At 36.5% G+C, this 17726-nt stretch overlaps 1 protein-coding gene across 1 annotated transcript in view; it reads left to right on the top strand.

Annotated features, from left to right (window-relative positions):
* LOC115430264 (laminin subunit gamma-1-like) overlaps positions 1-17726 on the top strand; it is a 312548-nt gene that overhangs the window by 252552 nt on the left and 42270 nt on the right. Inside the window, exon 11 of the mRNA XM_030150206.1 lies at positions 7510-7619. Within this exon, the coding sequence (XP_030006066.1) occupies positions 7510-7619 (110 nt within the window). The remainder of the gene's footprint in view (positions 1-7509; positions 7620-17726) is intronic.

Here is a 17726-nt window from a genome sequence, read left to right as displayed (position 1 = left end):
TATTACATCCTGTTCTTTTCTAAACTTGCCAACACTGTTAACATTTTTATGAGATAAAACTATTCAAGGCAGTTATGTTACATATATTTTTACTTCAGTGCATGTGTTTTGACGAACAGGCATGTCCTACTCTCTTATGAGAAACATCGTGTGCCGTATCCTTGGGTCATGTGATGCTCTTTGCCCACCTTCTATCTGTACCTCTCTGGCTTGTTGTGCATGTGTGTCCAGTATTCTGTTGGGTTTTTCTCTCCTGATGATCTGCTCTGATCCTCTGCAGAACAGGCTTAATTACAGTGGGGCTCTCTGCGCTCTGCTTGGTGCTGATTAAAAGGGACACTGACGCTCCATAGGGAAAGCATGACTGGGAGTTTGTTCACTTTCATGCACACTCTGCTTATCGCTGTCTGACCAGCTCCATTACCATGGCTTTGAGGCCCAGTTTGTAATTGCCTCTCTTTATTACTGTGCCTACATGTCAGACCAGGGAACAAGGACCCGCTGCATCATCCCAGAGTCAGTGTGGCAAACCCACAACGCACACATCTCTTACGCGCACGGTTGTAAAAGTGAACATGGAGACAGAGGCTATCCACAACAAAAGGCGTTTTTTTTAAAAGCGAGTCAGTGTCTCGCAAAGAACAGTTGACCTAATAAAACACAGGCCATCCAACACTCACACATGTAAAGCCTGGCGTAGGTTGATATGGTCACCAAACTAAAGCTTTAAAGGCTACAGGCGCTTCATTTTACACAATTGGCTTCCAGTTTTCAAAGCATCCTTTATGAGTTGTGACTTATAGCTTTCACAATAATTAATACATAGTTTACGAAGGGTTTACAGATGATTTTAACAGAGGGATGAAGAACAAACATGTGCAGCTACAGAACTAACCCCCTTAGAAACTGATACTCACAAGCACTGGTTCCCAACCTTTTTTTGGCTTGTGACCCCATTTTAACATCACAAATTTCTGGTGGCCCCAGACATTTTTTTTGCTAAAATAATTTGTTTTTGATCATGTCATAGTTTGCTATACTATGTTGCTATGTATTAATTTTAGATGACATTTAGTCTATATCAGTGGTTCTCAATCTTTTTCTGTCGGGCCCCCCTTTGGAGCACAAAAAATCTCCAAGCCCCCTTCAACCCCAACAACATTGTACCTGTGGTGCAATTATTACTTTTATTGAAAGAAACATCAATATCGCAAGAATACTTTTTTCTTTTCCTTGAATAATTTGTTGTGCAAATTAAAAATAATGTAGATTTTTGATTGAACAATACAAATGAACTCAACAAGACTGTTCCCTGAGACATTATTTTTCAAAATAAAGATAGGAAATGTGTGATTATCTTACAACTATGACAATGAGGTACATTTTTTTTTTAGAACAACAAACACATTTGGTAACAAAGATGAACATTTTAACAATATCAGCGGCTGCAATGAGCCTGTTTATGTTGCACATCTCAGAACATCAAAGTGCAAATTGTACAAACTGTGCAAAAACAGAAACATTGCACATTTTTCTTTTCCAGTCCAATCCTTGTCCACTCTCCAAACCTAAACTCTGTGTCTAGTCCAGTGACAGATCATCATGGCAGTAGATTTGTTTGTTGTACGTCCCTAAAATGAGTCCAGGGTGCTCCAACGCTAAAACATTAGTTCCACCTGCTACATGTTCGAACCTGAAGAAAAAATAAACACCTGGGAATGATACCATGCCCCCCCGGCAAGCCTTCGCGCCCCCCCGGGGGGTCCCACCCCACTTTTTGAGAAACACTGGTCTATTTGATGTATATTATTCTGGACGGAGGCAGTAAAGCCAGGTGTAGATTACTGCACAAAGGGAGAGTTTTATTTTCCTTGGTCAGGATATGTACAGTCAGTCCAGCTGTGATTTACAAGGCTGACAATTAATACTGAACAAACAAGAACTCAAACTATGAATTATGAAAGAGCTGCAGCATCTGAAACTGACCACAATGAACATTTGACAGATAAACAGAACCACAGTGCTGCAGTTTCAGACTCACAGTTTGTCATGTCTTTAATGTATTGTGACTGTCTCTGTCAACTCACCATATATTTATTATTAGTAAGGTTTTTTTTAAATTATTATTATTTTTCTCAATGACTAGAAATTTCAGGTGACCCCATTTGAATTCCAGGTGACCCCACGGTTGAAAAACACTGCTCAAGAGGCTGCTCTAAAGACTCTAATGATCATTTAATAACCTGTTTAACCCTGACCATATTTTCAGGGGAAAAACTCCTAAACAGACATACCCAAAGTAAATGAAGAATTACTTCACAATAATAAGGTTCATATGGATGTTCTTGGTGTCTGTGGACATTTAGAGACCTCACAAAATCTATTCCCATTGTTGAAAATATTGTATCTATCACTATGCCTGAGTAAACTGTAACAAACTAAAAGAGAAATTGGAATTTTTTATCCTCGCCTGTTTTTTTTTTTTTTCGGCTGGATTGACGATGATATGCATAAATTAATTGTTCATGTTGGAGATTTTTAATAGCATATATTTCACCCCATAAAGATAAAAAAAATCATGTTTGAACATTAAAGTTTGCACTAAAATACACTTTTGATGTACTTTATTAACATTAGGGTCTAAACTTTAAGCAAAAGTTGAAAAAAACATCCATTGTCCTGATTTATTATATTTTTATAGTAGATGAATATTAATATAATTTTTTAGGCCTGCCGGCGGGCTGATAGGGCTAAAGGGGTTAGTTATGGTTTATATTTTTGGTATGGTTCTCACCAGTGTTGTGCAAGTGACTTCCAAACTGTAATCTATTACAGATTACTTGCTACTGTTATTTAAAGTAATTTCTTATTTTGACTATAAAAAGGAAAATATGCTATGTGTGAGTCCTTTTGCCCATTTTTCCAGAGCACTTAAAACTTTCAAATCTAGCAGTCATTTCCAATTTACTGCATATTTTAATACTGCGAAAACTTCTCCATCTTCTAGCACAGGTGTGAGTGAAATTACTGTAATGACCCAATAAAACCTATAAAGCATAACATCTCAGATTTCAGGAATTGTTAGAATTTTTCTAATTGCACAAACAGTGATGGTGTTGAAGTGATCCAAACACTGTAAACGCACAGGGTGTGTCAGCGATGACACGTCAGGTTTTAAAGACTTCAAAGTAACTCCTTATTTTACAGTATTACTGTCTCAGAATTGTAATACGTAACATGACTCCTGTATTACTCTTGAGTTACATACAAACTTTTGTCATAGATGGCGCATGCACAGTCGAAACCCCCCCCCCCCCCCCGGGGATGCATAAGTTTTTGCCCCGAAGTACATGTAGACAGATAGTTCAGTAAGTAACGCTACGGTCTACGATGTTTGAATCTCAGCAGGAACGCTTGCATTTTTTTTTCAAGATTTTCCATGTTCAAACGGGGGCGTGGCACCGAGGACGCCGGTAGATAAATCTGCACTCAATAAAGAATTCTAGCTAGTCATAGAAACGTTAGCTTCCCTTGTCAATGCTGATCACAGGGATCATGCTAATGCTAACTAGCTTCTGTAAAGCAGGGTTAGGGTTAGTACTGAGCATACGTCCATGTGGACAATGGACTGTCTTCTGCCGTCTGCACCCACTGGCTGAACACCAACAGGAAATAGAACTGTACAGACGCATTTGTGATTCCTTAAGGTCTCAGGGTGTTGCTGTTTTTTTTTTTTTTTTGAGCAATTAAATTATGGGCAAAAAGTGTGTTGTAACGCAAGCGCTATTGAACATGTGCTGAGTAATATATTACTGAAAATTGATTAGTAATGCCTTATACTACTGCGTTACAGCAAAAACAAATCTGTTACTGTAATGCATTACTTTTGTAACGTGTTACTCCCAACACTGGTTGTTTGCATTTGCACTGCTTATCCTCTTACCAATGAAAATAGATAAACAAAAAATACAAATAAAATAAAATTAAATTGACTGATTGATTGAGTGATTGATTGAAAGCTTTTTTTTTTAATTTGAGCACTTAAATTATTGCAAAAAATGTGTTGTAATGCAAGTGCTATTGAACATGTACTGAATAAAATATTACTGTAAATGGATAATTAATGCTGCGTTACAGTAAAAATTAATCTGTTACTGTAATGCATTACTTTTGTAACATGTTACTTCCAACATTGGCTGTTTGCATTTGCACTGTTTATCCTCTTACCAATGAAAATAAATAAACAAAAAATAAAAATGTAATCAAATTTGATTCATCTCATAAGATCTGATAGTCTTGCTGTTTTTTGTTTGTGTTTTTTTATTTGAGCAATTTAACAATGGGCGAAAAGTGTGTTGTAACACAAGCACTATTGAACATGTACCGATTAAAATATTACTGAAAATAGATTAGTGATTCCTTACACTACTGCATTACAGCAAAAAGTAATCTGTTACTGTAATGCATTATTTTTGTAATGTGTTACTCCCAACATTGGTTGTTTGCATTTGCACTCTTATCCTCTTACCAATGAAAATAAACAAAAAATACAAATAAAATTAAATTAAATTGATTGATTGAAAGCTTTTTTTTTATTTGAGCACTTAAATTATTGCAAAAAATGTGTTGTAATGCAAGTGCTATTGAACATGTACCGAGTAAAATATTACTGTAAATGGATAATTAATGCTGCATTACAGTAAAAATTAATCTGTTACTGTAATGCATTACTTTTGTAACACATTACTTCCAACACTGGCTGTTTGCATTTGCACTGTTTATCCTCTTACCAATGAAAATAAATAAACAAAAAATAAAAATTAAATTAAATTTGATTGATCGATCTCATAAGATCTCATAGTCTTGCTGTTTTTTTGTTTGTGTTTTTTTTTTTATTTGAGCAATTTAACTATGGGCGAAAAGTGTGTTGTAACGCAAGCACTACTGAACATGTACCGATTAAAATATTACTGAAAATAGATTAGTGATTCCTTACACTACAGCCTTACAGCAAAAAGTAATCTGTTACTGTAATGCATTACTTTTGTAACACATTACTCCCAACACTGGTTGTTTGCATTTGCACCGCTTATCCTCTTACCAATTAAAATAGCTAAACAAAAAATACAAATAAAATAAAATAAAATTGATTGATTGATTGAAAGTTTTTTTTTTTTTTTTAATTTGAGCACTTAAATTATTGCAAAAAATGTGTTGTAATGCAAGTGCTATTGAACATGTACCGAGTAAAATATTACTGTAAATTGATAATTAATGCTGCATAACAGTAAAAACTAATCTGTTACCGCAATGCATTACTTTTGTAACACATTACTTCCAACACTGGCTGTTTGCATTTGCACTGTTTATCCTCTTACCAATGAAAATAAATAAAATAAAAATTGAATCAAATTTGATTGATCTCATAAGATCTCATAGTCTTGCTGTTTTTTGTTTGTGTTTTTTTTTTTAATTTGAGCAATTTAACTATGGGCGAAAAGTGTGTTGTAACGCAAGCACTATTGAAAATGCACTGATTAAAATATTACTGAAAATAGATTAGTAATGCCTTACACTACTGCGTTACAGCAAAAGGTAATCCGTTACTGTAATGCATTATTTTTGTTACGCGTTACTCCCGACACTGGTTGTTTGCATTTGCACTGCTTATCCTCTTACCAATGAAAATAGATAAATAAAAAATACAAATAAAATAAAATTAAATTAAATTGATTGATTGAAAGCTTTTTTTTTTATTTGAGCACTTAAATTATTGCAAAAAATGTGTTGTAATGCAAGTGCTATTGAACATGTACCGAGTAAAATATTACTGTAAATGGATACTGCGTTACAGTAAAAATTAATAAAATGAAAATAGATTAGTAATGCTTTACACTACTGGGTTACAGCAAAAAGTAATCCGTTACTGTAATGCATTATTTTTGTAATGTGTTACTCTCAACACTGGTTATCACAGTTTGGAAACTGGGTTCCTGCTGCATGAGGATAATATGTAGAGCTTCCTTCATGCGTCAACTCACCCCCTCTGGGAAGTTCCCCCGATAGTGGGAGGACATTTTTTGAAAACAACATCACCTGTGTCGAGCTGACATAGCACCTGTCATCGAGACGGAAACAGCGCGTGGTACCTGGAGTCAAATGGGCAGATGTCAGCTGTACCGTCTGGCTTTGCAGATCTTCCTCCAGCAGATGGCAAAGCTCAGTGATCAAGACCCTGACTATTTGTTGCCGTCAGCACATTTAAATCGTCTCGTGGTGCCTGTTGTGCTGCAGATACTTAACCCGTAAAGACCCAAATATCCACCAGGATCCAACAGCATCTCCTGATCTGAAATGTTTATTCACTTTACAACCACTAATCCGATCAATACATGGAAATAATTGGTGTAAAATACAGTTTGTCATCTTTTCGTGGTCATCAGATATGACCCATTTGGATGTTCAGAGGCTCCGTAGTTACCATAGAAACACCGTCATCTTCTACAACAGTGATTCACCAGTAAAACCCATGGAGTCGGATCAATGACAGTGGATGGAGATGTTTGTTTTATGTTCAATTATTGATATCTTTGCCAAAAAAGTCCCTTTTTTTTTTCTCTGTTTCTGATATAATAACCCTGAACTTTAACCTTTTATCGGGCAAGTGACTATTTTTGGTAATTACACATACATTACAAGACAGTGACAGCAACAGTTCTAAATATACATGTTCCTTTCACCTTACATGCGTTTTTCTTGTGTTTTTATATTAACTTCATTGATTTATTTATTTTTTATTTTTTTGCCACTTACGGGCAAGGAACCAAATATGGTAACTTCATTGACTTTGATTGTCTACATAACAATAAAACATTTTGAAAAATTCCACAAAGGTGATAAAGTCTTGTTATGTCCTCCAATAACACACTAAGATTGAAACTTTGAATTTCAGAGTATTTCTTTGACAAATGACAGTTGTTGGAGACACTTGTTTTTCCTTTCAATTAGTGATATATTTTTACTAAAAAAGTCCCTTTTTTTTCAGTTTTCCATGTTTTTGGTATGATAACCCTCAAATGTAATTACAGCATGATGATTAAAGTACATGATCGGTAAAATAAATATGGAAAAAAACCTGATTTTCACTGAAAAAAAAAAGCAAAATAGAGAGGATAATATTATAATAAATGGCGATAAATCACTTAAGAAAGGTTAAAGAGAGAGAAAGATCAATTTGGGAACTAACACTAAAGTAGCACTGGGTCTTTATGGGTTAAAAAAAAAAAAAATCCAACATACCGTTGGCAGGGCATTTGTTATTTAATACATTAATTGCTTTTAAAATCAATCCACTTGTTCCAAAATCACAGCAGTTGTTACATAAATTCATTCTGTATCGATTCTTGTAGCCTTAGTTTTTAATAATACTGTCGTTGTAAACAATAGACCAAGTAGTGATGAACTAAACACTCATGAATGTTGTGTTTCTGTGTTTTGTTTTCACTTCAGGCTTGATGAAAATGAGAGGAGATTCCAACCCTCAGTGTCTGCCTCCCAGTTCCAACTTGTGCTTTACAACCTGACAGCTCTCAAGATCAGCAACGCTGGAGGACACAACTGTAAGTCGACTTCGGAATCTGTTACAGTCAGTGGTGATTCTGCACTTCTCTGCAACTTGAACTCAGCTTTAAGGTTATTTTGTGTTTGACTTTAAGACTTTAATGTGACTGATACTGTAGCTCAGGGGTGTCAAACATACGACCCGTGGGCCAAAACTGGCCCGCCAAAGGGTCCACTCTGGCCTGTGGGACGAAAAAATTACACTGAGATGTAGGGGTGTGTACTGGCAAGAATCTGGCGATACGATACAAATCACAATACTAACATCACAATACGATATATCACGATATATGACGCTGTTAAAAAGGCAATTTTTTGTTTGTTTGTTTGTTTTTTTTGAATGATTATTTCCTCGAAGAATTAAATTACACCAGAAATCTGCACAAATACTAAACACATTTTATTTGATCAGAACAGGATCTAATGCTATATCACAACATTTTCCTGTGTTCAAACTTAAATTATGTTTTACAGACATTACAGTTTAAGATTAGGGATGCTCTGATCTTTGTTTTTTCAATTTCGATCCGATATATTAATTTGGTTATTTCCCAATACTTTCCCGATACTTAAGTAGACTACATAGCAAAAAATGTAAGTATAAAAAAAATGCATTAGCCAACATTATCAACAACAGAGAGAGGTTGATCATCCAGTGCAATGAAATTTATCACCTTCTCTGTAATCCTTTGAGCCTTCGGATTGTCTGTCGGAAGTTTTTCACGCCCCTTGAATGAATCGGTTATCTTCGGCTGCGCTTGTTGTTGTTGCTGTTTAGCTTGCTCCACTCCTCGTGTTCTTTCGCATGGCGTCTTCATAAATGCTTGGCCAAATTGGTGGTATTAAACATTGAAGGTTTTAGTCCACCCCTCAGAACATCGGCTTCACATATGTTGCACTTTGCCGTGGCACTTTTTTGAGTTTCAAGTGAAAAGTACCTCCAAACTAAGGACATGCTTTCTTCGTTTTTGCACGCGGCACATTTACGGCAACTAAGCGGATGTGACTTTCGCCTATCTCAGAGAAGAAGTGACTTCCGTCTAGTTGCTGCAAATGTGTGGACGTGGCCTCACTACTACTAAGTTGTTATTTTACTATTCCAATACTATTGTATCGGAAGGTAGATCGGCAACGTCATGTCATATTCAGATACTTTCCGATAATTAATTTGAAATCGGAGGCCCGATCCCGATACTGTATCAGGATCGGCACATCTCTATTTAAGATCCTGTTCAAATGTTCATATTCTATTAGTTCATAACTAACATCAGAACATTATTTTTATTCAATCGCAACAAAGGAACTAACATGATTTAATAAAAGAGGGTTAAATAATAATAAATAAAATACAAACAAAAAAGAAAAAAAACAAAACAAAAATGAACCTCCACAATATCTGCATTTGAATAAATACCCTAAAAAATATCGATACAGTACTTTTTAATATCAGTCCAATATTGTGAAATGAAATATCGCGACTAACATTATTTAATAAGAGTGTTAAATAATAATAAATAAAATACAAACAAAAACGAAAACCAAAAAAACAAAAATGAACCTCCACAATATCTGCATTTGAATAAATACCTAAAAAATATCGATACAGTACTTTTTAATATCAGTCCAATATTGTGAAATGAAATATCGCGATATATTGCAGAACCGATATTTTCTTACACCCCTACTGAGATGTTGACAGGCATTTTGGTTCAGGGGCCACATGCAGACCAATTCAATCTGTAGTGTGTCAGACCAGTGAAGTACTATGATAAAAAACAAATTTTCTTGAAGTGTAAAATTACATGAAAACGTTTACATTCAAAAACTATCCTTTCACAAAAAAATGTGGACAAACCTGAACAAATATGAAAAAGTTGAAATGTCTTGAGAAAAATAAGTGGAATTTGACCGTTATTCTGTCTGTTACTCATGTTTGGTGTATTTGTAGATCCGCTGTGATCTGTTTGCAGTCATGTACATGTGTAAAGGATAAACTGAGACATAATACTGTTAAAATTGAACTTTTTTCTTAAGAAATTTCAGGTTCATGTTATTCAAGTTCACAATGTAATTTGTTTTTAGCTCTTAATTTAATTTTGTAACCTTCTTCGTCCTAAAACATAGAGAAACATTTGGAGTTGACATTATTTATAGCAGGGGTGTCAAACTCATTTTAGTTCAGGGGCCACATACAGCCTAATATGATCTAAAGTGGGCCGGACTAGTAAAATAATATAAATAATAGGATAAAAACTTATAAATAATGTCAACACAAAAGTTATTTTTTCTGTATTTTTGAATGAAAAAAGCCAAATTCCGTGATGAAAATGTTTACATCCACAAACTGTACTTGAACATAACATGAACAACTAGAAGCACTCGGAGAGCGCAGACCTCTGCCAAGGCCGATCAGTGCCCCCCCCCGCCCCCGATCACCACCAAAATTTAATCATTTCTTCCTTATCCCATTTCCAACAAACCCTGAAAATTTCATCCAAATCTGTCCATAACTTTTTGAGTTATGTTGCACACTAACGGACAGACAAACAAACAAACAAACAAACAAACAAACAGACAAACAAACCCTGGCAAAAACATAACCTCCTTGGCGGAGGTAAATATGAACCTGAAAATTGTTGTGTTGTATTGTCTTTATTTATTTCGAACATGCAAAAAAAAACAAACAAAACAAAACAAAACAAAATAAAAACAAAATAAACTAGAAGCACTCGGAGAGCGCAGACCTCCGCCAAGGCTGATCAGTGCCCCCCCCGTGGGCCCCCCCCACGCCAAGGAGGTTATGTTTTTGCCAGGGTTTGTTTGTTTGTCTGTCTGTTAGTGTGCAACATAACTCAAAAAGTTATGGACAGATTTTGATGAAGTTTTCTGGTCTGCGCCCCCCCCGTGGGCCCCCCCACCCCTGATCACCACCAAAATTTAATCATTTCTTCCTTATCCCATTTTCAACAAACCCTGAAAATTTCATCAAAATCTGTCCATAACTTTTTGAGTTATGTTGCACACTAACGGACAGACAAACAGACAAACAGACAGACAGACAGACAGACAGACAGACAGACAGACAGACAAACAAACCCTGGCAAAAACATAACCTCCTTGGCGGAGGTAAACATTCAGATGGACAGAATCTATCCCCAAGCACATAGAAGTCTGAATTTTGCATGGTCGAAAAGGAGTAGGAAGAAGTATAAACTTATTTAATCCAACCCCTCACTGCTTTTACACCTTTATCACTAACTTGATACAAGAGTCAAACTAGATGCACTCGGAGAGCGCAGACCTCCGCCAAGGCTGATCAGTGGCCCCCCCCGTAGGCCCCCCCCACGCCAAGGAGGTTATATTTTTGCCAGGGTTTGTTTGTTTGTTTGTCTGTCTATTTGTCTGTCTGTTAGTGTGCAACATAACTCAAAAAGTTATGGACAGATTTTGATGAAATTTTCAGGGTTTGTTGGAAATGCCCCCCCCCCGTGGGCCCCCCCACCCCCAATCACCACCAAAATTTAATCATTTCTTCCTTATCCCATTTCCAACAAACCCTGAAAATTTCATCAAAATCTGTCCATAACTTTTTGAGTTATGTTGCACACTAACAGACAGACAAACAAACAAACCCTGGCAAAAACATAACCTCCTTGGCGGAGGTAACAATACTATTTTCCTAATTTTAACATCAAACCACAACAAATACATAATGCAGTAACTGAATTACACCCAACAATATGATCATGGCAGAACAGTCATACAAGCAGACTCAACAATTCAGCCATTTTCTTGAATAATTACAGCAGATTTATCAGTACAACATCATCCATAAACAAAAAGGCCTCATTGTCGTTCTTAAATACTGTACCTCTCAAGAATCAATTTTTTAAAATATCTTTTTTTTAAACTGAATTATGTTTGATATTTGTTTTATCTCCACACACAATTTGTTCCACAATTTTACTCCACAGATGGTGATACAGAAACTTTTTAACGTAGTGCGTACTTTATGAATCTTTAAATTTAACTTTCCCCTTAAATCATAGCCTCCCTCTCTTTCACAAAACATTTCTTGAATATTGCCCGGCAGTAAGTTATTCTTTGCTTTATACATTATTTGAATAGTTTTGAATTCCACAAGGTCAATGAGTTTTAAAGTTTTAGATTGTAAAAATAGTGGATTTGTGTGTTCACGAAAACCAACATTGTGAACGATTTATAGCTCTTTTTTGCAGTAGAAAAAGTCTTTGGAATGAACTTGTATATGTAGTTCCCCATATCTCCAAACAGTAACTTAAATAGGGTCAGAGCAATGAATTATACAAGATCTGAAGGGATTTTTGATCTAATATCCCCTTTGCTCTGGCCAGGACGGAGATGCTTCTGGATAGTTTGTTTTGTACATGTTTTATGTGAGGTTTCCAGCAAATTTTATCATCAATTATCACTCCCAGAAACTTGTTTCTTAAGAAAAATATTTACAATTTTAACAATATTACACCTTACTTTATCATTTATATATATATTCATCACAACTTACAGATCACAGCGGATCTACAAATACACAAAACCTGTAGTAACAGGCAGAATATTGGTAAAATTCCACATACTTCTCCTACAGAATTTCAGGTTATTGACATTGTTTTGTAAAAGGCTAGTCTGTAAATGTAAATATTTTTGTGTAATTTTACTTTTTTTCACACAACAACAAAGAAAAATTTGGAGTTTTCATTATTTATAGGTTATTATGATAGTGTTTTGCTGGTCTGACCCACTTTAGATTGAATGGACCGAAAAAGATTCTAACATCCTTGATTGCTAATATCAGTGTTATTTTTGCATTTCACAAATTCATCCCAGGGGCCAAATTAGACCCTTTGGCGGGACGGTTTTGGCCCCCGGGCCGCATGTTTGACACCCCTGCTCTAAAGTTTCTGGGATTAGCAGATACAGTTTTATATGTACACTACAAACAAAAAGTTAAGGATATTTCTTTTTTTTTTTTTTTTTTTGGCTTTTTTTTACATTTGTAAATAAAACTATGTCTGGTCATTAAAAAAAGGTGTTTCAATTCAATTCAATTCTCACACAAAAACATAAAAAGCACTGTGCAAGAATCCCAACTGAAAAAAAATAGCCCAAAAATAAAAATATCCTTGTGATTTATAGGTTAGTATGCTTTTATTTTACTGGTTCAGCCCACTTCAGATCAAACTGGGCTGTATGTGACCCCCAGTGGCGATTTCTCACAGACTGCAAAGGGAAGCCCGGCTTCCCCTAAAATTACGAAAATTAAACGGTTAAATTTGTTCCGTTGTGTTGACATTTTATTGACTACAAATGTGTTAGAACACGTTCATCTTAAAGATGAGTTCGTTCAAATCAGCTTTATCACAAACCAACAGACTCGATGTTGTTCACTTCTCCTCCATTCCCGTTGCGCTGTTTTCTCATTCGATCTCTGCTCAGTGCATTTGTCCGTAGACTGCGGGCGTCTCTGGGCTTCAATGGGACTGAGTGGAACAGTTTTTTTATTGCCTCAAAACTAGACGGTAATTGGATGAATGCTACGATGTTGTCCCGCCCCTGGACGCTGGGCATCTCTGGGGGTGAATGGAGCTGTGGGCGGAGCTCAGCCGGGCTGGACGCCAGAATCCCACGTGCTGATTGGAGGATCAGTCGAAAGGCTGAATCCCGTTTGACTGACAGCTGTTTTCAGATCTACTCCTTCACTGACACAGTTCAGTTTAATACCGTCGCACATTCTGCTGTGAAAGAGAGAGAGAAACCACTACGAAATTACTCGTTCATTTCTTGCACTGTAAATAAAACCCACTCATTGGACTTCCTTGTTTCAATTTAACATAATTTCACTGTTTTCTTGTTTCAGTTTCATAATTTAATCATTTCTTGTTCGAGTTTAATATCGATTTGTAGATAGTTAAATCAATCAAACTGTCGGCTAGGTCGGAATGAAAGGAGCTTCTCTTGTTTAAAAAGGCTGAAGTCTTACACCCACAACACAATGGGCCAAGGCAATCTAAGCAGAGAGGACACTGGTCCAGTCCCTGGAAAAGACGCCTACTTGGTACGATAAGGTCACTGAGCATTTTCTTAAAAAGGAACGGAGGGCCGAATGTATGTTTAAATAACTTGACTTTTTTTTTTTTTTTTTTTTTTGATGTAAGCTGACAATGAGCTTCCCCTGTCTGAAAGACGAGCAGCCACCACTGGTGACCCCTGAACTAAAATATGTTTGACCATCCTGCTGTAGTTGGTTGTGCTAAAAGTGAACAACTACAACCTACTCCATTATCCTTCATTAGTTTTTATTGCAGTGTGAGATACTTACACAACTGCATAACTTCTCCATTTTCAAGCCTTTGCTTACATGCATTCATGAGTTTGTGTGTGTGTGTTCACACATTGCAGAGCAGCAATAAAACGTGTAATATTATTTCTGAACACATCTTCAAATAATACCTAAACAATGTCACACAAACATCTCAAAACTTTCTTATTTTTAATAATGGAAAACAGATTTTCAACACACACTAACATAAATTGTTAAAACTCCACCAAAGATAGTTGCTAAAACCATGTCAGTGTTTGTATTCAGGGAATAGCTCAACTGTTCCAAATCTGGCTCAGCAAAAAAACGGGACATTTATTCCCAGATGTTGGTAACTAGTTCTTGAAACCTTCCTCTTTTTTTTATCGTGCCCTTCCTCCTTCTATCTGGTCTGTATTTGAAAGTACAGGCTGGATCCGAGAGGCTTTAAGGCGGATTAGAGTTCCGAGAAGACAGAACAGCTGGCCAAAATCACCATCTCTCTCACACGCTTACTTACATCCTTTTAATTAGGTGTGGAGTGCGGGCGTTGTGACACATGCTTCTGTGCATCCACGTCGACTCTGGGATGGAGTTAGCGCAGGCAGACCAACAAAAACACCATCAGGCATATTCTACGAAACTGTTTCTTGTAAGGCCCACCCACATGGACGCGCAAAAAGCAAAGTCAAACACACAGTTTACACCAGGGCTCTCAAAATCATTTTCCTTCAGGGGCCACATTCGACCCAATTTGATCTCCAGTGGGCCGGACCAGTGAAATAATAACATAATAACCTATAAATAATGACAACTGCAAATTTTTGTCTTTGTTTTAGTGCAAAAAAAACCCATTAAATTATGAAAGTAGTAACTTTTATAAACTATCCAAACAAAAAAATGTAAATAACCAGAAAAAACGTGAAATTTCTTAAGAAAGATAAGTGCATTTTTAACAATATTATACACCATCTTATCATTTCTACATGTGCATTATGGATCGGATCTCCAAAGACACTAAACACTTAGTAACAGGCAGAAAATTATTAAAATTGTGCTCAATTTTCTTTAGACATTTCAGGTTGTTCATATTTGTTCAGGTTATTCACATTTTATTGTTACAGAATAGTTTGTAAATGTAAATATTTTCATAATTTAATGTTATTTTTTGCATTAAAACAAAGACAAAAATATGAAGTTGTCATTATTTATAGACATAATGTAATATAAAGTTTTTCACATCAAACCAAGATGAAAATATGGAGTCACCATATTCTGTAGGTTTTTATGTTATTATTTTACTGTAGAATAATTTCCATAAATTCCGATACTTTTCATAGAGTGACTGTATGAGTATGAGTACTGTGTACTTTTGGGGTAATCCTACAACAGATTCCATTCCAAGCGCCAAAAGTGTGTTTTTTCGTCTGAAATAGGCTTTAAGACTGAATTCAGTGATGAACTAGAAGCACTCGGAGAGCGCAGACCTCCGCCAAGGCTGATCAGTGGCACCCCCCGTGGGCCCCCCCGCCCCCAATCACCACCAAAATTTAATCATTTCTTCCAACAAACCCTGAAAATTTCATCCAAATCTGTCCATAACTTTTTGAGTTATGTTGCACACTAACGGACAGACAAACAAACAAAGAGATCTACATAATGTTACCAATTCATGTCAGAAAAGATAAGTAGTGTCTTAAAACTTTAATAAAGATATGTGTAAAGAAAAAACAAAAACAAAAAAACAACGAAAAGAATGACAAAATCCATGAATATACAAGAGAACAGCTGTAGAATACCTGTCTACTGTAGTGACCACTATGCATGAAAGGGTTAATAAAAGCTTTGGTACGTTTTTTGTTGCTTCCTCCACTTCCAGACTTTCTGGTAATAGTTTTGCTCATAGTCATTCTCTTCTTTCCATTATAAACAGTCTTTATGGACACTCCAACTATTTTTGGTGTGACGAGTGCATTCAGCAAATCACACACTCTTTGACGTTTGCTTTCCTGATTACTCATATGGGCAAAAGTTTCTGAAAAGGTATGGATAATAGTGTTAGGTATGATTATGACATTAATATATGTTTGGTTTCAAAACAATTAACGTAGTGCCTGCTGAGAAAAAACAACTAAATGTTCATTGTACATTTTGCTTCCCCACCCTGTGTATTGAATGCTGGGTAACTGACAGATAAAAAGGTGTGGTCGTGACTAAAACTTAGCGATTTAATTCCATTCAACTTCAACTTTTTCGTACTTTCGACTACGTCTACAAATTAGTAGAATATACTTCACATTTTATAGTAACATCATAAAACTTCAATCATTGAAGTGCATTGTAATTAAAGCATTTTAGTAAATACAAATTGCGGGCTTACAGTGTAACAGCGAAAAAAAAAAAAAAAAAAAAACTGCGTTAATGATTTGTGTCGGGGCTCAAACTCATTCTCAAATACTGTTAGAAGCGCGTTATCACTGCAGGCTGCTCTGCAAACTTTAATATCAAAATCCCATAAAGCTGTCCTCTCATCTTTCGCCGTTCTCCCTCCCAAAATTCTCCTTTACTCTTGAAATTCCTCGCCGCACCACACAGAGAGTCTTATACCAGAACTGTATTATTTTAATGACGGTATTGTCTTTAGACGATAAAAGAAGGCTTTGACAGCGTTCAAACCATTTTCTCCTTGACAAAAATGGAGTTTTGACGGACAGCCTGGTCATATGGGAAGTCTATGAGAAATCGATGGCTTAATGGTTTAATGAACAGTTACCTAAAGTGACCGAAACTGTCACAGACCTCTGCAGCCAAAGGGGAATTAAAATCTTGACTCGTCTGACAAGGTTTCTCGGAAAAAGGATTGATGGAGAAGGCTCGCACAGCGTGACTTAAAATGAAATGTTTTTAATTAACTAGAATATAGGGTTGAGTGTGTGAAAGCTGTTTTAATTGCACACTTTCCCCTGTTGAATGAGCTAATAGAATTCAGGAGCTGGAGGAGAGGAAAGGGTAGAGGCCATAGAGGAGGAGGAGGAGGACAGGCCTGCCTACTGATGATCCCTCAGAGGTGCAAATGAACCGGGTTTCATCAGAGCTGCAGAAATGGACGGAGCAGGACTGGTTCCAACTCCAGGTCCATCCTGTCCTCCAGTTCACACACGTTTTCACCCCTCACTCTCTTACTCCTGGTTTTCCCTCGTTATGCAGTCTATCTATCTATCTATCTATCTATCTATCTATCTATCTATCTATCTATCTATCTATCTATCTATCTATCTATCTATCTATCTATCTATCTATCTATCTATCTATCTAACCTACCCATCCATCTATTCTACTCATCCATCCATCCATCCTACCTACCATCCATCCATCTGTTCTACTCATCCATCCATCCATCTGTTCTACTCATCCATCCATCCATCCATCCATCCATCTGTTCTACTCATCCATCCATCCATCCATCCATCCATCTGTTCTACCATCCATCCATCCATCCATCCATCCATCCATTCATCCATCCATCCATCCATCCATCCTACGTACCATCCATCCATCCATCCATCCATCTGTTCTACCCATCCATCCATCCATCCATCCATCCATTCTACTCGTCCATCCATCCATCCATTCTACTCGTCCATCCATCCATCCATCCATCCATCCATCCATTCTACCTATCCATCCATCCATCCATCCATCCTACCTGCCTCCCATCCATCCATCCATCCATCCATCCATCCATCCATCCATCCATCCATCCATCCATCCA

This window comes from Sphaeramia orbicularis, chromosome 12, assembly GCF_902148855.1.
Source record: "Sphaeramia orbicularis chromosome 12, fSphaOr1.1, whole genome shotgun sequence".
Taxonomy (NCBI): Eukaryota; Metazoa; Chordata; class Actinopteri; order Kurtiformes; family Apogonidae; genus Sphaeramia; species Sphaeramia orbicularis.
This window is presented reverse-complemented; position numbering and strand designations above follow the sequence as displayed.